Source organism: Pristis pectinata, chromosome 27 (genome assembly GCF_009764475.1).
Source record: "Pristis pectinata isolate sPriPec2 chromosome 27, sPriPec2.1.pri, whole genome shotgun sequence".
Lineage (NCBI taxonomy): Eukaryota > Metazoa > Chordata > Chondrichthyes > Rhinopristiformes > Pristidae > Pristis > Pristis pectinata.
In genome coordinates, this window is record NC_067431.1 from 25,053,850 (window position 1) to 25,078,384 (window position 24,535).

Genomic DNA, 24,535 nt, shown 5'->3' on the forward strand with positions numbered 1-24,535 from the left:
TCGTTGATAGGCATACTATTGGATATCGAGGGTGGGTGGATCGTTTCTCTCTTGTTGGACATGATCACCTCCAGGAACGTCTGCAGCAACAACGTTACAGGTAGCCTTCAGGTTATGCAAGGGTTCAGTTCCTGAGAACTGCCCATAAGCCAAATTCTCTGGAAGTCAGAAATGTCCGTTTTCTTTAGCTACCAATATCGTATCATCCTGCATACACTTGCTATAATTCTTTCATTTCATCAAATAAACATTACCCATAATTAAACTAATATCCAGTCATCAATAAATACCACAAAACATTTTATTATTATCTTGAAAAATGCTTTAAAAATGTCTGGGAGAATTTGCATAAAGTCGGATTTCTGTAAGTCAGTCCTTGTACTCGCCACTTATCAGCCCGTGCTTGAACATTGCCTCAGTCTTGCTGCATGCAGGCATGGACTGCTGCAGTTTTCTAATGGCTAAAGGGAGTGATGCCAGCGTTGGGGAGTGGAATACTTTGCACTAAAGACATGCACTGACAGCAGGAAGTCCTCCCAAGTCTGGGACCACACTGAACCAGCATCTCTGATTTCAATAAAGTGGGGCATGGCTGCTAATGAGTGACAAAAGCTCAGTGAACAGCAACCCAAGGCACTGGGATGCTCAACATTCCAACACCTGGAGCATCACGCTCTCTATAATGGATCCAAACCCTTGCATCCTGCAGGAAAACCAGTCCCAACATTATACGTCAATCCCCAGCTCCACAAAAGCACTGCTCTCCTGATCAATGTGGAATTTCTCCAGTTTTGCACTTCAACCATTATTAGACGCATCTATCAGCAACGCTACTTGCTGCTGGGATAGAAATTGCTTCCTGATGTAGATCCATCTGGAATAACGGTGATGCAACTTCAGGATGGAATGCAGATATGCTTTCTTGTACATATCTCAATTTGCTCTGCTGTAACCTCTAATCCTTCGTGTGTAACCAAGAAACATTACCAAATCGACCAGAAGGCCAAATGGTTTAGTGAACGCCATCCTATGCAATCAACAGAGTTCAAACCTACCCATTTCCTCCAGATTCTGGACCCACTTGGAAAGTTCTGGCTTCAGACCATCGATTGCGACCAGCACTGAGGTGAACTTGCGAATCTCCAGGTTGGAGTTCTTTTTCAACACAATTCGAAGGAGGGCATCGAGCTTCGATGGCCCAGTGCTCTGCTTCTCCACTTCTTCCTGGTCACCTTCGGAGAGAAACTTCTTCAACTTCAAGCGATACAATAGGAACGAGATGTCCTCCACACCCTGAGTGATCAGGTCCTGCTCCGAATGGACTGCTCGCCACAAGCGACACTTTGAAGGGTCAAAGACAATCTTATCTAGAGGCAGTCAAAACAGATAAACATGAGGTAAAACCAAGTTTATGCCCTACGTGCACACGACACACACACACACACACACACACACACACACACAGGCACATGCGCGCACACATACACACACACACAATGCGCACTTGCGAAGACGTGTACTGGGCACTTCAAGAACAATTTCGACCTCTTAACTGCACCAATTTTGTAAGAATGTCTCCTGGTTCAATGTGCTGCTTTCAGAGTAGGAAGTGGAAGCTTAAAACTAATCTTGTGTTCAGATTTCTGAAGATTTTTGATGCATTTCCCACTGGCAGAGGGTTAGTAAAAGCAGGTTTCAGAGCCAGACATAAAAACCAGAGGAGCAATGGGGAAAATGTATTTTTACTCAGTGCTAATGATGGGAAACAGTGGTGAATGGAATCAGATTCATTGGAAACTTTCAAAAGTGAATCGGATGTATAGTTGCAAAGGAAAAATTTACAGGGAAAGGACAGGGGCGTTTTTCAAAGGGCCAGAATGGGCAATTTGGGCTAAATAGCCTCTTGTGGAGCAGTAGGATTCCATCTCCAGCCTCTAACTGGTGGTCCCAGGATGTTGTGAACAAAGAGTCTTAACTACTTGGTGTGGGTTTTATCAGTCTGCTCACACAGAGACACTGACACTTCTATTTTGAAGGTGCTAGTTTAATACTTAGAGTCACAGAGCTTAAAATAATGATAGCAATCTTTCCGACCAAGGACATATATAAAAAAAATCAACTGAGCACTCGCCAAACTAAGACAGCTGGAAGTTCTACTTAGATTTGGAGAGAGTATAACAAAGCAATGAATTCATTACAAACTCATAACGGTGTGTGATGTAACTTAGATAAATCTTATGTAGATTGTGCCTTTGATTTGCAGTTTATTGGCTGGAGATGGGGTTAATGCAGGAAAGTCGGAAATAAGCAAGCAGATAGAGATAGGCTTTGGATCTACTTACCTGCACTTCTTGGTTCTGATATTTTCCTAGAACTGTTTTCTTCTTCGTATCTAGAATACAAGGTTAATGGCAGGACTCTTAGCAGTGTGGAGGAACAGAGGGATCTTGGGGTCCAGGTCCATGGATCCCGCAAGGTTGCCGCGCAGGTCGATACAGTTGTTAAGAAGGCATATGGAGTGCTGGCCTTCATTAGTCGGGGTATCGGGTTCAAGAGCCGCGAGGTGACGTTGCAGCTCTATAGAACTCTGGTTAGACCACATTCGGAGTATTGTGTTCAGTTCTGGTTGCCTCATTATAGAAAGGATGTGGAAGCTTTAGAGAGGGTGCAGAGGAGATTTACCAGGATGTTGCCTGGATGGGAGAGCATGTCTTATGAGGATAGGTTGAGTGAGCTCGGGCTTTTCTCTTTGCAGAGGAGGATGAGAGGTGACTTGACAGAGGGGTACAAGATGATAAGAGGAAGAGATCGAGTGGACAGTCAGAGACTTTTTCTAAGGACAACAATGGCTAACACGAGGGGACATCATTTTAAGGTGATTGGAGGAAGGTACAAGGGGGATGTCAGAGGTAAGTGTTTTTTTTAAGCAGAGAGTGGTGGGTGCGTGGAACGCACTGCCGGCTGAGGTTGTGGGGGCAGGTACATTAGGGACATTTAAGAGACTCTTAGATAGCCACATGAATGATAGAGAAATGGAGAGCTATGTGGGAGGGAAGGGTTAGATAGATCTTAGAGCAGGATAAAATGTCGGCATAACATTGTGGGCCAAAGGGCCTGTAATATACTGTAGTGTTCCATGTATCTGAAGTATGAAGATATGTGAGGGTTAGTAACTTGCACTCAATGTGTTATTGCCCTCAGCAATTTTTCCCCTCGTCTCATCTATTGCTCTTTCAAGGTTGCTGCAGTAACATGACTTCTGGTGGTGTTCTTCATGTGTGAGCGCAGACTAGGAGATGAAGAGGGCTATTCAACTCCAACAGGCACTGAGCCCAATCCCATCTGTACCTGGTGTTTGCATCAAGCCCTTCCAGCAAGGCCAAGTTCCACCCTGGCCCAGTCACCACAGCCTCAGCTTTATCCAAAGTCACCGAGTTTCCCAAGAGCTGCCCAAGATCAGTTAACTTGCCTCACACCAAGGGATCAAAATTCACTTGTGTGTGACAGGGTTGGAGAGGATTTGATCACCAACTAGATTTCTAGACATTAGCAGGATTTCATCCCACATTTCCCAGTTTGATCAGTTGATAAATAACTCAGGTAATGTGACAGGTAAACATACAGACCATTAACAGCAAGTCATAGAGCAGTGGAGTTGCTACTAATTCAGGGGCTATGCAAAAGACAGAGTAGAAAGCTCTCCCAGCTACAATACCCAAGACTGCAAGGAACTGCGGAGAGTTGTGGACACAGCTCAGCACATCACAGAAACCAGCCTCCCCTCCCCTCTATACTTCTCGCTGCCTCAGTAAAGCAGCCAGCATTATCAAAGACCCCACCCACCCTGGAGATTCTCTCTTCTCCCCTCTCCCATCGGGCAGAAGATACAAAAACGTGAAAGAACATACCGCCAGGCTCAAGGACAGCTTCTGTCCCGCTGTTACAAGACTACCAAATGGTCCCCTTGTACAATAAGATGGATTCGTGACCTCACAATCTACCTTGTCATGGCCTTGTGCCTTATTGTCTCCCTGCACTGCACTTTCTCTGTAACTGTAACTTTATTCTGCATTCTGTTATTGTTTTCCTTTGTGCTACCTCAATGCACTGTTGCAATGAAATGATCTGTATGGACAGCATGCCGAAGTTTTTCACTGCACATATGACAAGAATAAACCAATTTACCAAAATAATAATCAGTCCAAATACTGCCAGTACCAGAGAACAGGCCTTTCAATAAATTGACAACACTGTCGGCAAAGAGGGTCACAGAGAGAAGAATGCGCAGTAAAGGCAACTGGGAGCAACCTGGGATTCATGGTTAATAGCACCGGGAATCTGATGGACCAGCTGTCCTGGGCAGGAGGGCTGCTGAGGTGGGGGGTGTGGAAGGATAGAAGGGAATCCAGATATAATTCATTAACACATTGGATTTTTTCCAATTCAACTTACTGTTCAGTGGGATCTGGAGGAAGTTCTTCACACTAAACAAAAAACAAATAAAACAAAATGTTGAGCATTCATTTAATAGTTTATTTTATATAATAGGGTCACAGCATTTCCGCAGATATGGGCAGAAGAATATTTTGTTCATCCTTAATGACCCTAACTTCTCCTCTGATGCACCATCCTATCGCCATTATACACGTTCAAGCTGTTACTCCCAAACTCACTGTCCACAGCACATCCCAAGTGCTTGTTACTCATTGTGTAAAACTGCCTGATATCAGTCTTGGATTTTTTTTGCTCTTTGAGTCTGCATTCTTTCACATTTTAATTCAAGGACCTAAATCCAGATTTACTTTATAAAAGATGCATTACATTGTAAACTACAAAGGGCTAAAAAGGGAATGGCCCTCAACCTGTAAAGTTAACTCTGTTTCTCCTTCCATAGATGCTGCCTAACCTGCTGAGTGTTACCAGCATTTTCTGATTTTATTTCTGATTTCCAGCGCCTGAAGCTCCTTTGATTTTCAGCTTTCGATGTCCCTTTGTGACTCTGCTTTTTTTTTAAATTCACAGTATATCAATTGTGAGGCCAGCGTTTAACACCCTTAACGGAGGGGCTTGAGGGCCTTTTCAGAGGCAGTTAAGACTCAGCCACATCGTTGCCTAAATAACATTAGTGAACTAATGAGTTTTTACAATAATCCAGTAACTTCACAATCACCACTGCTGATACTAGTTTTTATTCCAGATTAATAACTTAACAACAATTTCATTTCCTTAACTGCCACAAAGGAAACCGATTGTTGGAACCAGCATCTCTGCATCATTGATGCAAGTCTCTGGATCCCTAACCATGCAAGTTAATCATATTACTCCCTCATTTTGCTGCCACACCATCCAGTGCCTGGCTGACTTTGTGTCTTAAACTTCCCAATAGTATTTCATGTAACTGTTAACCAGACACAACACAGGCCTGATAAACATCTGGCAAACCTTCCCAACTTTGACATTAGTAAAGGTGGAGGGTCTCAACAGAATAAAGAGTGAGATTTTACCGAGTTTGTCTTTTCAGTTCTGGGAGTTGACTTCTGACTTTCAATACTTGTTTCAGATTCTTCAGGGAGCTCGTCTGAAACAAACGTATCAAATATAGGCATGACTGTACACAACAACAGTTGTAGCTCTGAGGAGAGACCGTCTAGGATGTGGTTGCTTTTTTTGGAAGGAGATTTAAGGTGGGGGGGGGGCGGGGTTTAGAGTCATACAGAAAAACAGCATGTAAACAGGTCCTTCAAACCCGTCCATGCTGACCAAGTTGTCTACCTGAGCCAGTCCCATTTGCCTGTGTTTGGCCCATATCCCTCTAAACCTTTCCTAATCATGCACCTGTCAAAACGTCTTTTAAATTTAGTAAATGTACCCACCTCTACCACTTCCTCTGGCAGCTCGTTCCACATACCCACCACCCACTGTGTGAAAAAAGTTGCCCCTCAGATCCCTTTTAAATCTTTCCCATCTCACCTTATCTATGCCCCTCATGGTTTTATAAATCTCTATAAGGTCACCCCTCAGCCTCCTACGCTCCAGGGAATAAAAGTCCCAGCCTACTTATAACTCAAGCCCTCGTATCCCAGTAACATCTTAATTAAGATGCACAAAATTACGAGAGTTCTAGACAAGGTAAACAGTAAAGACTTTTCCCTCAGCAGAGAGGTCAGTGACTGTAAGGCACGAAATGGAGTTAATTGGTAAAAGGATGAGAAAAATTTAACAAGTAGTACATCTGGTAGAGCTGCTGCCTCACTGGTCCAGCAACCCCATTTCATTCTCAACCTCGGGTACTGTCTGTGTGGAGTTTGCACGTCCTCTCTGTGACTGCGTAGGTTTCCTTCCACATCCCAAAGATGTGTGGGTTGATAGGTTAACTGGCCGCTGTAAACTGCCCCCACTGTGTAGGCGAGTGGCAGATTCAGGGGGAAGTTGATTGAAATGTCGGGAAAATAAAATGGGATTAGTGTAGGATGAGTGTAAATGGCTGATCTGATCCTGCCCTCAGTTCCGTTTTCTTGCCTATTCGTCATAACCCTCAATGCCCCTGCAGTCCGAAAATCCATCAATCTTCTCCCTGAATACATTATCATCTATATTAATGATTTAGACAATAATGTGGTAAACTAGATCAGCAAATTTGCAGATGACACCAAGATTGGGGGCGTAGTGGACAGCGAGGAAGGCTATCAAAGCCTGCAGTGTGATCTGGACCAGCTGGGAAAATGGGCTGAAAAATGGCAGATGGAATTTAATGTGAACAAGTGTGAGGTGATGGACTTTGGGAGGACAAACCAGGGTAAGACTGACGCAGTGAATGGTAAGGCTCTGACAAGAACGGTAGAACAAAGGGACCTGGGAATAAAGATCCATAGTTCCTTGAAAGTGGCATCAAAGGTAGATAGGGTCGTAAAGAGAGCTTTTGGCACACTGACCTTCATAAATCGGCATTGAGTACAGGAGCTGGGATGTTATGCTGAGGTCGTACAAGACGTTGGTGAGGCCGAATTTAGAGTATTGGGTGCAGTTCTGGTCACCTACCCACAGGAAAGATATCAATAAGCTTGAAAGAGTGCAGAGAAAATTTACAGGGATGTTGCCGGGACTCGAGGACCTGAGTTATAGGGAAAGGTTAAATAGGTTAGGACTTTATTCCCTGGAGCGCTGGGGAATGAGGGGAGATCTTATGAGGGGTATAGATAGGGTGAATGCATGCAGACTTTTTCCTCTCAGGTTGGGTGAGACTAGAACTAGAGGTCATAGGTTTAGGGTGAAAGGTGAGATATATAAAGGGAATGTGAGGGGGAACTTCTTCACTCAGAGGGCGGTGCAAGTGTGGAACGAGCTGCCAGCGGAAGTGGTGGATGCGGATTGCATTTGTTGTAACATTTGCTGACCCGCTGAGCTCCTCCAGCACACTGTTTGTTGCCCACCTTCTGTGTTGTACGTTTTCTATCGCTTTAAGAAGGCAGCTGATATTTTTGAGTATTTTTGCACTTAAATGTGATAAATTCAACAACATAATAAGAAATTAGTAAAAAAAAAGCATTCAGTAAATGATATGCAAGTGACAGACACCTTCTGCTCTGACTCACCAAAGACCTTGCAGTTTGTTTCAGTTAAGTTATCAATCAAGTTCTCCCAAGCTGCCTGGAAAAGAAAACAGGAATGCACGTTAATCTTTCTCTTCAATGCTGCTTCATTCTCTCTGCCATGAAGAATCTATGTTCTTTGACTTTTAATTTTCAACAGAGTTGTTTGTTCTCCTTCCCTCTGCCTGATTACAATTCAATCTCCCCACTTTCGTGGGAGTAGAGTTAAGCAAAACTGACCTCAAGCCAAAGGAGATGTTAAGAGAGATAAGCAGAAGCTAATCCAAAGAGTTGCACGTGACCTCACGTAAGGTTTTATTGCTGGAAGTTCAAAGGTTTGGAACATAAGAAATAGGATTATTTCACTGAATGCTAGTCATTGCCTTGTATTGTCATGCTCTTGAATGTAGTTTGGCAAGTACCTCCAGTGGAAGGGCTAGATGGAGTGTCATGAGCAAAACTTGCAGGATATTGTGGGGACATATTATGGGCAAGATATCCATCCATATTATGGATGGAAGAGGTGTAACTATTGGTTGGGAAGTTTGGGACTAGAGGGTAAAATCTAGAAAGCCAGGACTTTCAGGCATTCCATTGGGAAACATGTTGACACTTAACAGCAGAAATAGGGAACTCTCTTCCACAAATGACAATGAATCCTGGGGCAATAGTTAATTTTGAGCCTGGGAATATTTTGTTCACCAAGGGTATTAAAGCCACATTTGCCACTCTCCAATTCAGACCCTGGCGATTCCCAAGGCGTACCTGGAATTTCTCCCCTCTGAAATCTCCAACAGACTCTTCACCTTCCAAAGACTCGATGTCCGTATCCGACCCTGGCTCAGGCACTGGGCTGTCGTCTCCACCCACAACTGTTGCCTTTTTACTGAAAACAGACAGATAGAAAAAGTAAAGACAGGGCTTTGCTGATGACACTTGGAAACGGTGCAGAGGAGGTTCACCAGGTTGATTCCAGAGTTGAGGGGGTCTAGCCTACGAGGAGAGATTGAGTCGCCTGGGACTATACTCGCTGGAATTCAGAAGAATGAGAGGCGATCTTATAGAAACGTATAAAATTATGAAAAGGGATAGATAAGACAGAGGCAGGAAAGTTATTTCCACCTGTAGGTGAGACTAGAATGAGGGGACATAGTCTCAAGATTCGGGGGAGTAGATTTAGGATGGAAATGAGGAGGAACTGCTTTTCCCAGAGAGTAGTGAATCTGTGCAATTCTCTGCCCAGGGAATCAGACAGGCTACCTCGTTAAATATATTTAAGACACAGCTAGATAGATTTTTTGCATAGTAGGGGAATTAGGGATTATGGGGAAAAGGCAGGTAGGTGGACCTGAGTCCACGGCCAGATCAGCCGTGATCTTATTGAATGGTGGAGCAGGCTCGATGGGCCAAATGGCATCCTGCTGCTCCTATTTCTTATGTTTTTATGTAAACGAGAGAGAGGAACTCAGAAAGCGGGACACAGCTGTGGGAGAGCCAGAGAGAAGGCAATCACTAGCCCACTTCACACCTTTGTCAGAGAAATCACAATGAATTAAATGCGACTTTACTGGAATATACAAAATGCACAAATTGCATGATTTTTATTTTAAAGAAGTATATTTATCCTCCCTGAATAAAACTCACTAGAGAATAATTCAGGTCCACTTACCTTGAACTGTGCTGCTCTTCTGTTGTTTCACAGTTACCTGTGGAAATGAAATAATGCCGGTTATACGGGAATTCCTGCAACTTCATCTCTCCCTCCTCCTTGCAATGCTCCTCGAAAACTTGCGCCTACAACTGGGCCTTTAGCCACCTCTGCCTTTGGCTCGGTGTTGCTGCTGAGCTCCGCGAAGGAACTGAAGATGTTCCACTAAATGAAAGGTGCTACATAGATGCATTCAGGGGGTCTGCTCATTGACTGGGTCATCACTCAACCACCATGCCAAGCCACAGTCCACACGCACAGTTCCTTATAGTCACACAGCAGGGAAACAGGCCCTTCGGCCCAACGTGTCCATGCCAACCAAGATGTCTATCAGAGTTAGTCCCGTTTGGCTGCATTTGGCCTATATCCCTCTAAAACTTTTCAATCCATGTACCTCTCCAAATGTCTTTTAAACACTGTAATTGTACCTGCCTCTACAGCTTCCTCTGGCAGCTCGTTCCATAGACCCACCACCCTCTGTGTGAAAAAGTTTCCCCTCAGGTCCCTTTTAAGTCTTTCCCCTCTCACCATAAATCTATATCCTTTAGCTTTAGACTCCCCCATCCTGGGAAAAAGTTTGTGACCTTATCTACACCCCTCATGATTTTAAAAACCTCCAGAAGGTCACCCTCAGCCTCTTACACTCCAGGGAAAAAGTCCCAGTCTATTCAGCCCTCCAGTCTTGGCAACATCCTCATGAGTCTTTCCTGTACCCTTTCCAGCTTAATGACATCCTTCCTATAGCTGGGTAACCAGAACTGCACACAATACTCCAAGTCCGGTCTCACCTTCCCTGCACATTTCCGATTGTGGGTTTCAGGACCTGTTAGGCTGAGGGCTGCTTAGAAATTCAGTTTAACTCTGCCAACCTGCAGCTCATCCCATCAACTTTCACAGGTTTAAGGTGCTGGGGAGTAGATACAGAGGAGATGTCAGGGGTAAGTTTTTTACTCAGAGTGGTGAGTGTGTGGAATGGGCTGCCGGCAACAGTGGTGGAGGCAGATACGATAGGAACTTTTAAGAGACTTTTGGATAGGTACATGGAGCTTAGAAGAATAGACGGCTATGGGTAAGCCTAGTAATATCTAAGGTAGGGACATGTTCGGCACAACTTTGTGGGCCGAAGGGCCTGTATTGGGCTGTAGGTTTTCTATGTCCTTTCCCAAGAGTGAACAATCCAAAAAATGGGAACGGATACTCGGAACCTACACTACAGGAAGGATGTGGAAGCCATAGAGAGGGTGCAGAGGAGATTTACAAGGATGCTGCCTGGAATGCGGAGCATGCCTTATGGAAGCAGGTTGAGGGAACTCAGCCTTTTCTCCTTGGAGCGACAGAGGATGAGGGGGGACCTGATAGAGATGTATAAGGTGATGAGAGGCATTGATCAGGTTGATAGTCAGAGGCTTTTTCCCAGGGCTGAAATGGGTGCCACAGGAGGACACAGGTTTAAGGTGCTGGGGAGTAGGTATAGAGGAGATGTCAGGGGTAAGTTTTTTTTTACTCAGAGAGTGGTGAGTACGTGGGATGGGCTGCCAGCGACGGTGGAGGAGGCGGATACGATAGGGTCTTTTAAGAGACTGTTGGATAGGTACATGGAGCTGAGAAAAATAGAGGGCTATGGGTAAGCCTAGTAATTTCTAAAGTAGGGACATGTTCGACACAGCTTTGTGGGCCGAAGGGCCTGAATTGTGCTGTAGGTTTTCTATGTTTCTAATCTCCATTAATCCCATCCTGAAACACTCCCTGTGCATCGCACCGAATTAATAGAGAAGGACTTTGTAGCAATCAAAGAAAATTCAATTACCTTTTTTCTTCATTTCCTCTTGAATTTCACTTCGCTGTTCCTGCAGCGCTGTGATGTCACTTCGCCCCACCAGACACAAGTCAATGCCTCTCCTGTTCACTACCAAAGCATAGTCTGGGTAGCCCGCTGACAAGAGACCTTTAGCACAGAAGTAATGGCCCTGGGGAGGGTAGAACAAGATATCAAGGCAAGAAGGTCTCTGGGGAAGGGACCAATGTCCAAATGGCAGAACGCACTCAGCAACTGTGCAGAGTCACCCCAGTATAGCAACAGGACAGCATTTTAATTAGATGGATTCCTGCTGGTACGTTTGGAACCTCATGCAATTTTCCAGTAAGGAGAAATCTAGCAACCTTAGCATAAACAGAGGTAGATTCCCCAAAATCACTGTGTGCAGAGTGAACTGGTTGCCGCAGATCATTGAGAGGTTTCGGATGTCTTTAAGAAGAGAGAGACATTTCATAAAATACAAGTCCTTGTTCCCATCCTGAGGAGCAAAATGAATGTATATCTTTGTGCAAATTGTTATCAATAAATCATTCAATAATCTTTGGGAACAGAGCACTACAAGATTGATAACTAGATGAATGGAGGGTTTCTGAAGTATGTGAAGGGTTAATAAGGATCTTGGCCAAGGCATGGTAGTGTAGCTGTTAGCGTAACGCTATTACAGCACCAGCAACCCGGGTTCAATTCCGGCCGCTGTCTGTAAGGAGTTTGTATGTTCTCCCCGTGTCCGCGTGGGTTTCCTCCGGGTGCTCTAGTTTCTCTGGGTCCTCTCACATTCCAAAGACGTACGGGTTAGGAAGTTGTGGGCATGCTATGTTGGCGCCAGAAGCGTGGCAACACTTGTGGGCTGCCCCCAGAACACTGTCTAAGAAGATGCATTTCACTGTGTGTTTCGATGTACATTTGACTAATAGAGATATCTTATTATTTTGTACAGGTTGACGTAAAGGATTGGGGAACAGTTTGCCCAGAGCCAATGTTCGATTTCTCCTCTTTCTCACCACTGAGCCCACTTATTGTGAGCACCAGTCTAGCATGGATAGTCAATGTGCACAACAGGCTGGCAAAAAAAGATTCACAGAGGTTTACAAAGAAGATTCCTCTTTGGATAGACAGCAAGTTTTCCCTTTTTTACAAGCAAAAAGGATCAAACACAAGGATGTCACTTGCCTTAAAATAATCTGGCTTTAGAACAGTGGCTCTGATGCTGTCCAGGATGGCCGTTCTACAGAAGAGGAAAGGAACATCTGTATCAGACATTTCATTTCTGAAATAAAACACTGCAGACTTTACTGAAACTGCCAGACTGCTCCCAGTACCTCTCCCTGAAGGGCAAGCTATTCATACATTTCTTTTAACTGTGATTAACAAGGACAGATTTGCATTTTGGAAATATAGTTCATTAGGGACTAATGGAGCTAGGGCTTTACTCTTTGGAGAGAAGGAGGATGAGAGGAGACATGATAGAGGTGTACAAAATACTAAGAGGAATAGATAGAGTGGACAGCCAGCGCCTCTTTCCCAGGGCACCAGTGCTCAATACAAGAGGGCATGGCTTTAAAGTAATGGGTGGGAAGTTCAAGGGAGATATCAGAGGAAGGTTTTTTACCCAGAGAGTGGTTGGGGCATGGAATGCGCTGCCTGGGGCGGTGGTGGAGGCAGGTACGTTGGTCAAATTCAAGAGATTGCTAGATAAGCATATGGAGGAATTTAAAATAGAGGGATATGTGGGAGGAAGGGGTTAGATAGTCTTAGGTGAGGTTTAAAGGTTGGCACTGGTCACCTCACTATAGGAAGGATGTGGAAGCTTTAGCGAGGATGCAGAGGAGATTTACCAGGACGCTGCCTGGATTGGAGAACATGTCCTATGAGGAAAGGTTGAGCGAGCTAGGGGTTTTCTCTTTGGAGTGACACAGGACGAGAGGCAACTTGATAGAGGTGTATAAGATTATGAGGGGCATAGATAGAGTGGGCAGCCAGCACCTTCTCCCGAGGGCAATAATAGCCAATAGCAGAGGACATCTGTTTAAGGTCAGAGGAGGAATGTTCAGGGGAGATATCAGAGGTAGGTTCTTTACAGAGAGTGGTGGGTGCCTGGAACGCACTGCCGGGGGTGGTTGTAGAGGCTGATACAATACGGACATTTAAAAGGCTCTTAGATTGTCTTACATGGATGTAAGAAAAATGGGGGTTATGTGCTCTGTAGGAGGGAAGGGTTAGATTGATCGTGGAGGAGGTGTACATGTAGTTCAGCACAACATTGTGGGCCGAAGGGCCCGTACTGTTCTATGTGCTCTAAGTGGGGAACTCCATGTTCTTTAAGCAACAGCGGTGGGACCTTTCACTTTCATCTGAGAGAACAGGTGGGACCTCAGTTTAATACAAAGTCTAAAATGGCAGCTGTGACAGTGCTGCATTGCTTGCCCCTCAGACTCTGTGTATCTGAGTCTGGGGAGTTAACGACGTGAACACTTGGTAATGATGCTCAGTAATGTGTGACACTGCAGTGTCCTTTTGCATTGGTCTATGGCATTAATACAGTGGCGACCTTGCCAAAGTGTGTATTAGTAAATTGAAGAATAAAAATCGCCCACTCATTACCAGGAACGTTTTTCACACCATGACTCACCGGTGATCATTCAACTGCAGGTAACAATAGGCTCGTCGACAGTACAAGTGATGATTATACGGACTGAAGAAGGAAAGAGAGAGAGAGAGAGAAAGGGGGAGTCCAGTTATTGCTGGTACATTACTGCAATTTCCATTATCCACCAGAACATGAGGCTGGATGAAGAGGGGCGAGTCTCCCGTAACATGGAGACCTGAAGACCCTAAATTTTGACTTTAAAGGTACAGTACACCGATATGCTAACAGAAGGATGCACAATCCACTGCAGAGGTGTTTAAGCCTAGAGAGAACAGCTTTCGTGTAGGGGTTAAGAGGATTAGAGGGGATCAGATAAAGAACCTTTACACCCTTCAGTGCCTGGAATTGGCACCTGGAATTCTCTGCATGAGTGGGTGATGGAGGCAGGTACTCCCACAAAGGGTAGAAGGCTCTGGACCAAGTGCTGGTATACAGGATTAGTATAGGTAATTTGATGACCAGCATGGACATGGTGGGCCGAAGGGCCTGTTTCCATGCTGTATGACTCTATGACTATAATACAATACAAATAACTATCCCTGTAATGGAGAGGTCTTGCACAAGGATTTCAGAAAATGATTCCACTTCATTCAGAAGGTGATCACTGAAGGTTTGAGCTAATAGTTTTCTCAGCACTACACACAGTGCTCAACGGAATCAGTCTGGGAACACAGGAACCTGGAGGAGGCCATCCAATCCTCTGCTATTCAACGTGCCTGCTCTTGCTTTATATCCTTTGGTTAATAAAAATTAGCAACTGATCCAGCATCATTTAGTTAGTGAAAAAAAATTCCAAACTTCTGCGTACCTTGTCTCCAGAAATGTTCACTAGCTTCATTCAAGAGAGCCATGGGTCGAATTTTAGATTCCCACCCTGGATTGATTTCTCTCCATCAGTTCCTTTTACTAGCTTCTAAATTCCACAAACTTTAGTTGGTGTAATCTCTCCTCATAAGCTAACCCTTTGGAGTCCAGGTGCCATTCCCCTGAACTCTCTCCAACACCAATGTGATCTTCCCAGGGTTGGTGTTCAGAACTGCTCACAGTCTTCTGGGTGCGACTGGATTGGGATTAATATACCAACGTGACGGAGCCAGTTCAAATAATTCAACCTCTCAAATTAACAGAGTACCTCTGTTCTCTTCCACTCTGCCCTTGTCTTAATGACAACCAGGTCAGCAAACAATAGCTGCCTAGGTGGGTGCTGCAGTACAACTGGAGGACAAATATCCCTGATAATTCCTGAGGCAACTCATCCCAGCTTGTTGCCCGAGTGCCATTATTGGCCATCATTGGCTGTCATGGTCCAAATTAGGGGATGATAACAGCAGGATAAAATTCAGCACATATTCATGCTTCTTATTGGCATCTAGTGAGCCATTGCAAAGGCCCATCAGGGAAAGGCCACAGTTCAAGCTCCTTCTGCCTTCGGACGCTGAGAGGCTGGAAGGTGTGAAAACCCCTCGGACTGTTTACTCAAGGAATGTATGCAAAGGAACATGCTGATGCAGCGTAAATGAAATGACGCGGCTTGAACTGGAAACGGCAACATAAACGTTCTGTATTGTATATATTTGCAAGTTCATTTCTGGAAAAGTTAATGTTTACTTTAAACACTCCGGCTAGCCACAGTGGCAAAGGGTACCTCATTTCCACTGCTTTGCTGTACGTGAGGATGGCAGCTGTGAATTCACTGATGCTCACCTCGTCTTCACCTTTCCACTGAAGATGCTCAATCTTCTAATAACAAAGCAGACAAGATCACTGTAAAGCTAACCCCTCCAATCTAAACCGCTGCATATTTTTGTGCCTTTCTGTACATCTGTAGACAGTCCCCAATGTTTTGGTGGAGTAGATATTAAATGCATGGACAGAGCTGTACACAACTATTCAATGCTTAGACTGTGGTAGCAACTGATGCCTTCCAACAAACGGATTGAACCACATCACTTTCAAACTCAAACGAAGAATTCTATCATACAACGGTCACTCTCCCCTCAAGACTCCCTTACAGTAAGATTATTAATTAACCCTTTCTCATTGCACAATACTAGCTATCTTCTTCCTTACTTAGCTCCTACATGTATTGATCTAGAAAACCATTTTGGGTAGATCCCATAAATTTGTCCTCCACTTCATTTTATTTGTCCAGTCCATATGCAGATTAAATTCTCCCATGATTACTGTATTACCCCTAATTTTTTGACATGCTACACTCAATAATAGTTAGCCTATAAAAAGCACTCAAAGTTTTCTACACTTTGCTGTTTCTTAGCTCCACCCATGCTGATTCCAGTTTCACATCACGATCGGCCAAGCCAAGAACATTTCTGAGTACTGTATTGATCCCTCCATTATTATAGAGCCCTTTTTTTTGCCTCTGCTTTTCAGATGGAGTTGGACGAAATGAAGGGCGATGAAAATAGGGGCAACTGGACCTTTCTGGTGACTGGTGTTACTGACAGAGCAGCGACGAGGCACTGCTCCCTAACATACAAAGACGCGAGGAAGCACCGGGGTACTTACCTGGTTATTGCATTCACAATTTCGTTCAAAATCATTTAGCAGAGAATCCCCCTCATCAGCAAATTTCTTTATATAATCTGCAACTAACCAGAAGGAAAAGCAAGACATTATATACAGCAACGCGACATCCCGTGGCTATGAATGAGATTGTGTACTTGGAAGAGAACGACATGTTCTCCGAACACTGAGCGGCAAACTGTGCCCATTTATCCTTAAGTAATGTGCACTCCTGCAGTTCAGTTGGTAAATGCAATGATCAGTCATTAAGGCAAGATTACTAGAACCATATGGACCAGGAATTCCCTGCTCAGTTTCCTGCTGGGTAAAACTGCAGCAAATGGATCTCCATCTGTGCAAATGCAAGGTCATCTACTTTAGACCTGGCATTTACATTACTTTCTAAGTGGGAAGAATATAAACAGGAGAGATAAAGGAGATCAAATCTCCCACACCTCAAGGTTCCACAGCTTCTTCCCCACTGCCATCAGGTTCTTGAACCGACTTGAAAACCCTGACACTACCTCGGACTAAATACGTTTTCCCTCTTGCTCAACCTTGCACTAGTGATGTTATTTCATTTTGTTGTTTATTTTGCACACTTGTATAATTTATGTTAATTTAGTTCATGTTAACTTATGTTTGTCCTAGTCTTATAACGTGCTGCTGCATAAAGCTAATTTTCACGGCGTTTATACTGTGCATGTATTCCAGTGACAACAAGAAACTTGAACTATGGACAAATACCAAAAATAGCAAACAAAGGCTACCAGAATGCTGGCCTTTATGCCCAGATCCAATGTAAAGGGATTGGAAGTGATGCCACAGTCACAGGAAACCCTGGTTCATACACTATCCAAAAGCAAAATACTGCAGATGATGTTAATCCAAAATAAAAGCAGAATGATGGAATTGCTCAGCAGACAGGCAGCATCAGTGGAGAAAGATAAACAGTTAATATTTCAGATTAATGACCAAAGGGACCAGAAACTTTAACCATGTTTCTCTCTCTCCAAGACCATAGAACATTACAGCACAGTACAGGCCCTTCGGCCCACACTGTTGTGCCGACATTTTATCCTGTTGAGTATTTCCAATATTTTCAACTTTTATTCCCCTCCCCAGTTAGAACATCTCAGTCCTAAATTAACTACCCTTTATTCTCAAATTGCGCCCTATGGTCCTAGACGTGTCAGTCAAGGGAAACATTTTGTATTAAGCCTGTCAAGCTCTTTAAGAACTTTATCAGATCTCCTCTTGTTACTCTAAACTCTGGAGACTACCAGACTAGTCTACTCAATCTCTCTTCATGCACAACTTGTCATCCCTGGAATCATTCCAGTGAATCTTTGATGTACTCCCTCCGTAGTAAGTACATCTTTTCTTGGGTAAGGAGACCAAAACTGTACACAGTACTCCCAGTGTGGTCTTACCAATTGCAGTAAGACTTCCTTACTCCTGTGTTCAAATCCTCTCTCAATCGAGGATAACACACCATTAGACACCTTTGACCTTGTTTTTACCTACATGTTGGTCTGCTGCAACTTGTGTACAAGCACATTTGGGTTCTTTTGAACATTAACATTGCCCAATCTCTCAGTTAACAAATACTTTGTTTTTCTGTTAAGAGCATCACTCCATCTACACTCATACATGTTGGCACACACAGGAATGCATGCTAGTGGCAGTCACGTTTCTCAGTAAAATAATGGGACCAAAAAGTGTTACTAAACAAAAGCTTCCTAATAGCCATCAGATACCTCTGTAGCTGAGCGAGGAACTAAGATTATAGACAAAACACACACAAGATTCCTGCAAAAAGCGCATCAATTCATGCACATTGTTGGTTCTACATTATTCACTCTCCTCCTCATTTTCTTCATCCATAGCCCAGGAGGGAACCATATTCTGGGCTGGATGTACCAGACCAGAGGTCTCTCCTTGAGCACCTTCCTCCAGTACCCTGGTTCTCCAATGCGAGTTGCTTCCTCTGACACTCTTAATGTACAGTCAGCCCTCCCAGGCTCCCTCAATGACAAACCTCACAGCTTTTCATAGTCTACCTTGAGACTTACACTTTAAGAAACAAGATATGCCAGCCAAAAGGTTCATTACTCTCCCAGAGAGAGCATGATACATTGATAACAGAGGCATTATCTCATCATGGTAATTGAACTCTCTGTCCATGAGGCTGAAACATTTCTTGACCCACGGTCTTGAAATCGGGGTGGAGTGTGGATTGGGATTTGTTGGCCTGCTACACTTACCACATATCCCATCTCAAAATGTATGCCTAAAAACTGCACCCCAGCAAAAGCCAAAGAGAGTTCACTAATGTAAACTTAGTCCACAACAAGTCAGAACTAAAGTGAACAACACAATGGTATCTCTAAAAGCAATGACCTTTTTTAATGTAGTACTGGTTTCAGCATTGTTGAGAACGTCACTTACAGTGAGCTAGTAGTATTGTAAGAGCCGTGTTCCTCTGCAGGTCTGTCCAGTTGGGGGCTATGTTGTTGATAGGAATTTGCTTTATTAAAGGCTTTGTACAGCAGATGATCTCCTTCAGTTCAACATCATCCTAGAGAAAAGGCAGAAAGATGCTCAAACGAAAACTAGAAAATGCTGGAAATACTTCGCAAGTCAGGCAGCATCTGCAGAGAAAGAGAAAGGATTAAGGTTTCGAGTCAATGACCTTGGATTTACTGTCGATTAACTATAAATTCCCCACTGAGTAGGAATGAATTTGTGCTTCTTTCATAGAATGGTGCAATTGACTGCAACCAAGTGTGGCGATGGGAAAGCTGGAAGCACGTCTATGCAAGGGCAAAGGATGTCCTATCCAGCTAGCTTGTGATAGTCCCTGCAGCCAAACAGTCTGCAACCAAGGGACTTAGGCAGAAAATAGCTAATACACTTTGACATAAAATGGCTGATACAACGTGCACTGTGGGATTGTGGAGAAAAAGCACTACTTTAAACAGGTCACCAAGGCAACACTGGCAAAACACTCCAGTTGTCGATGAGCTGAGATCTCCGTTGAGATGGAAACAGGGCTTTGTCATCTGTTATTAACCACAATATAAATTTAAGTCAGCGTGATTAATAGAATAATTAGATTATGACGTGTGATGTTTACACTATGAATGTAATGCTACACTAAATTACATAATTAAGAGCAGGCAATCCAGTTAGGGACAATGGGAAGATTACAGAAGGAAAGCAGCTTGATACCACTTGGTACCAGGGAATGTGCCCCAGGAATCACAGAAATTTACAGGAGGAAGAGCCATTCGTCCAATTATTCAAAATGCAAAGGATCTTGTAGATGCCACGGCCAAGAGAGCTCTCCAGCACCTCTGCTTCCTCAGGAGGCTAAAGAAATTTGGCATGTCCCCTTTGACACTCTCCAATTTTTATCGATGCATCACGGCTTGGTACAGCAACGGTTCTGCCCATGACCGCAAGGAACTGCAGAGAGTTGTGGACACAGCTCAGCACATCACAGAAACCAGCCTCCCCTCCATGGACTCTGTCTGCACTTCTCGCTGCCAACATAATCAAAAACCCCACCCACCCTGGACATTCTCTCTTCTCCCCCCTCCCATCATGCAGAAGATACAAAAGCCTGAAAGCACATACCACCAGGCTCAGGGACAGTTTCTATCCCTCTCTTATAAGACTATTGAAATCTTCCCTAGTACAATAAGATGGACTCTTGATCTCACAATCTACCTTGCACCTTACTGTCTACCTGCACTGCACTTTCTCTGTAGCTGTAACACTTTATTCTGCATTCTGTTAATGTTTACCTTGTACTACCTCAATGCACTGTTGTAATGAATTGATCTGTATGAACAATATGCAAGACAAGTTTTTCCACTGGACTTCAGTACAAGCGACAATAATAAATCAATTCCAATTCCAGACTGATCCCACTTCCCAGCTTTTAATCACTGGTTAGCCAGGTACTTTTTTAAAATGTGCTCAGAGTCTCTGCCTTCACCACCCTTTCAGGCAGAGAGTTTCAGACCTAATCACCAGAGTTAAAATAGTGTTCCCCAACTCCATTACCACCCGTATACTGATCACCTTCAACCCATCAGATTTGCTGTTGAAGCCACCATGAAGGAAAATAAGTCTCTGTTCACCCTGTCCAGGTCTCCCATAACTTTATCATCTTTACTGAGCCTCCCTTCAATCTCCTCTGTTCCAGAGAGAACAAACCCAGTTACCCAAACCTCTCTTGTAACAAAAACTCAACTTCCTGATAAATTGCCACTTGAAAATCCAGAATTAAATTAATTGCCTCCTTAATTTCTGAATTTCGAGGAAAGTTGTGGCTGCTCATGATGGATTCCCACTGGAGCCAAGCAGGGGTAAGGGTGCACCATGAGGCGGCGTATCCTGATGCAAGGGACATCTCGAACTCGGGATTGAGGCAGGACAGGAATGTACGTTTACATACTTAAAGAGTCATTGAGAGATACAAAATGGAAATAGGTCCACTGAATCCGCCACAATCATCAAGCATTTACACTAAGCCAATTTATTCCCCTTATATTTCATCAGCTCCCTCCAGCTTCTAACACTTATCTACACACTAGGGGCAATTTAAAGCACCCAGTTAACCCACCCGCACATTGGTGGGATGTGGGAGGGAACTGGCGTGCCCAGAGGAAACCCATGTGGTTACAAGGAGAATGTGCAAACTCCATACAGACAGCACCCAAGATCAGGGTTGAACAGGGTTAATGGAGCTGTGAGGTAGCAGTGTGCTGTCTTTTAAAAAAAATCTACAATGCAATGGGAAAGGAGCAAGGGATTGGGACTGATTGAATCAAAGAGTCAGTAGAGACATGATGGACAGAGTGGCCTCCTTGTGCTGCAAGATTATATAAATAAAGAATTAAAGTCAGTTGCTCATGCACCAACACAGGATAGAGGCCAAAGAAAATCCTGCCAATTGCAAATTCCTTAAAATACTCACTGTTTGGACTGGTGTTACCAGCACCCACACAGTAACCAGCTTCAGCACAGGCATTTCCCAGTTCAGGCATTGCACTTTGATAAGGATGTCAAGGTTTCATAGAGATTCACTGGAAGGAGTCCTGGAATTGGGAAGGGTGCAAAGGAGGTGGGCAGGGTGTGGAGATGGTGGAGAGGCTTGAGCAGCAGGGATCTGAACCTCTCCATCGAACCCGAGTCCTGGGAGACTCCGTGCAAAGTGTTGAGATCAGGTCAGATCCAGTGCTTGTTCTGATACGATGGTCGGGACAGAGCTGTGGCAGGCTGGCCTGGTTATCCAATGCTGGAGTGATCACTGCATTTGAATGGCACTCTTGAGACTGTTTCATTAATAGCAAATTTTGGACTGGCCTTCAAACATTTCTCAGGCTCAGAACAGGTTTGTATCAGGTTTTAATTTTAAACCCAAGCCTGACCACTAGCTGAGATTGTAATCCTTACAGTAGTGAAGGTTAGGTTAGATACAACAGTATGCAAGTAAGGACAGCAAGGAGTGGAAATACAGATGGAATAATCAGTGATCTGAAATATTAACTCTCTCTCTCGCTCTCTAGATGCTGCTTGACATGCTGTGTTTCCAGCTTTCTCTGTTCTTACTTCAATAAGACAAGATTTCTTTATTAGTCACATGTACATCGAAACACACAGTGAAATGCACCTTTGCGTAGAGTGTTCTGGGGGCAGCCCGCAAGTGTCGTCACTCTTCCGGCACCAACACAGCATGCCCACAACTTCCTAACCCGTACGTCTTTGGAATGTGGGAGGAAACCGGAGCAGCCGGAGGGAACCCACACAGACACGGGGAGAACGTACAAACTCCTTACAGACTGCGGCCGGAATTGAACCCAGGTCGCTGGCGCTGTAATAGCGTTATACTAACTGCTACACTACCATACCTGCTGTTCAAAATTATAAAGCTTTTAATGGTGTGGACTGCAAGAGACCGTCTGTAGTGGGAGAAGCACTGTTATTCAAAAGACAGATCAAAGGTAATCAAAAGATTTGGAGAGAGATTAAGGGTACTTGTGGTCTGAGTTATGGTGCATGTTTTGCCCACTGAAAGGGCGGGTGGAAGCAGATTCAATAGAACATGCATAAAGGAACCAGATATGTGTTCGAAGAGGAAATTCTACAGAGTGTAGGCTAAACTAAGGAATGGACTTAAGAGATCACTCTCTCAAACACAGGCACGACAGGCCACTCAGTTTGTGTCATTACTCATCTTCTTTGGATGGGAGGCCTAGTTTCTCCATGTGGAATTTTGTTTCATCCACACTGTTCCCATCTCTTCCCCATTCCCCTCTGCTTTGGTTAGGCCAAATTTGTCCATCCTGTTTTTCTACAAAGATCCAGACTCAGATATATCCTATGTGAAGTGTGGCAGACAGAGGGAGTTTCATTTACCTCCACAACCAGTCTCTTACCTTGGTTTGTTCAAAGGTCTTCAGGAGAGCAGCAACAAACCCAGTTTGATTCTGAAATTGATTCAAAACAGAAAGTGAGACAAGGAATATGCAAGGTTTCAATTGCTAATTGTTCTGGACAACACCATATATCCTAAAGTTGATTGTTCAGAAATCTGATTAATGCCCGCTCTACGTCATCCCCCCTGCCCAACAGCCCCACCTCACAACACAAAAAATCCTTCCCGTGACACTTAGAGGACAGTCTGGTAATCACTCCAGGGTTCCCACTGTTTTAGAGTCAGACCTGTAGAAAATAACTGGGCAGTGAAGCCCCGGATAAAACTTGACTGTTGATGACTTCTAAATTTTAATACCCAATGAGGATTCACTGTCCAAGGTACGCGAGTCTCCTAGTGACTGCTGAACCAGAGATATTGGGAAGGAGAGGGGAATACTAAACTGCTCAGCTTGTAGGCTACAGGAGCCTTTCTGATCATCCTGGGACAATCTGGAGTGAAGTGGCAATATTTCCTTTATCTTACAAGGCCTGGAGCTCTGCAGGGAGATAATCATCAGGAAGTAGTTATTAATATTTTGTTTCCTCTATGACTGCCACTATAATGCATTTTTTTTCCATCGATAGTAAGTTGTAACTTACACATTTCTTCTTCATCTCAGCATAGAGAATCCAGAAGATTTCCATTGTCTGGATCACAGTTAAATCCACTGCTTCACCTTTGCAGTTCCTGCTGGATCAGAAGCAAGTGAGCTCAGTCCAAATTATAACCACACCTCTCAATATCTCGAGTGCAAAAGCTGGACCTTTCTCTTCAAACATTCCTTCACACATCCCTTTCTATCCCTGGGAATAGAGCTGTTCCACTCCTCATTTGGTGCTCGTTGTTGACTGGATTTCTCAGAGGCTTCAACATGAATGGGGACAGTCCACCTTCCTTAAGCCCTCTTCTCCAACTCCACCAGTCAGCTCCTAGGGCAGCCTGCTCGTACCTCAGCTACATGGTGAGTACTGACAGCTAGTTGGCTTGGAGAGCCATCACAACCTACCCAATTACGTTCTTAACAGGTAACCACATAGATACTCTTCCAGCTGCTGCAAGATAACTTGGAAGCAGCACAGAGATCATGTTGAACCTGCTTCTCCAAGATATGAGGAAAGTTTGGAGAACTAGCTGACAGAAGAGACACCCAAAAGGTGGCCTTAGAAAGAGTTAGTAATAAATTCGGGAATTCAGGAGAACCTTCTAAACTCAAGAGTGCGCATGATTGCCATGTGACATTCATTCATGTCCATCCCTGATCCATTCCAACAGCCTATTCCCTTCCTGGCCCGTTGGTCTCCGATGCCCTCCCCCATCGCAGTCCCACCTCCCTGCCTCACCACTGGCCCAAATGGAATGGATCAGGGAGCAGCACAGTCTCAGACTCCAAACGTGCAATGCGCGGTCACTTGCATCCAAGATCTTAAGCACCCATTAAGGTCCTCCAGCACTCCGAGATATGTATGAGTATATTAAAGGTATAGACAGGTTATAAGAAAACTAAACTCAATTAACTACTTCAAATTAAGTGGTGAGAGAGGGACAAGAGGGCAGGTTCAAAATAACAAACGGGTTTGAATCCCCCCCCCCCACCCCCCCACCCCGCTTCTTCTCCTCTTCCCTTTCCTAGCCTCTTTTTTTCTATCTTTTTTTCCCCTCTCCTTACCTTTGACCCATCCCCCAGTGGATCTGCTCTCCCCTCTTCCCCTGCGCCTGCCCATCACCATCTCTTACCTGCATCTACCTATCACCACCCTGT

General features: G+C 44.2%; 1 protein-coding gene across 5 annotated transcripts in view; it reads right to left on the reverse strand.

Moving 5' to 3' along the window:
* Window positions 1-24,535, reverse strand: part of LOC127583781 (E3 ubiquitin-protein ligase TTC3-like) — an 81,206-nt gene that overhangs the window by 38,972 nt on the left and 17,699 nt on the right. For 3 of the 5 annotated variants that reach the window (XM_052040118.1, XM_052040117.1, XM_052040115.1), the window contains 15 exons: window positions 23,376-23,466; window positions 22,736-22,786; window positions 18,735-18,864; window positions 16,287-16,369; window positions 15,406-15,500; window positions 13,743-13,805; window positions 12,284-12,338; window positions 11,105-11,264; window positions 9,259-9,295; window positions 8,355-8,475; window positions 7,593-7,647; window positions 5,505-5,578; window positions 4,453-4,484; window positions 2,343-2,392; window positions 1,056-1,367 (listed from right to left, as the gene is read on the reverse strand). In XM_052040118.1, coding sequence (XP_051896078.1) covers window positions 1,056-1,367; window positions 2,343-2,392; window positions 4,453-4,484; window positions 5,505-5,578; window positions 7,593-7,647; window positions 8,355-8,475; window positions 9,259-9,295; window positions 11,105-11,264; window positions 12,284-12,338; window positions 13,743-13,805; window positions 15,406-15,500; window positions 16,287-16,369; window positions 18,735-18,864; window positions 22,736-22,786; window positions 23,376-23,466 — 1,409 coding nt within the window. The remainder of the gene's footprint in view (window positions 1-1,055; window positions 1,368-2,342; window positions 2,393-4,452; window positions 4,485-5,504; window positions 5,579-7,592; window positions 7,648-8,354; window positions 8,476-9,258; window positions 9,296-11,104; window positions 11,265-12,283; window positions 12,339-13,742; window positions 13,806-15,405; window positions 15,501-16,286; window positions 16,370-18,734; window positions 18,865-22,735; window positions 22,787-23,375; window positions 23,467-24,535) is intronic. The other 2 variants (XM_052040119.1, XM_052040116.1) reach the window with 1 other exon arrangement.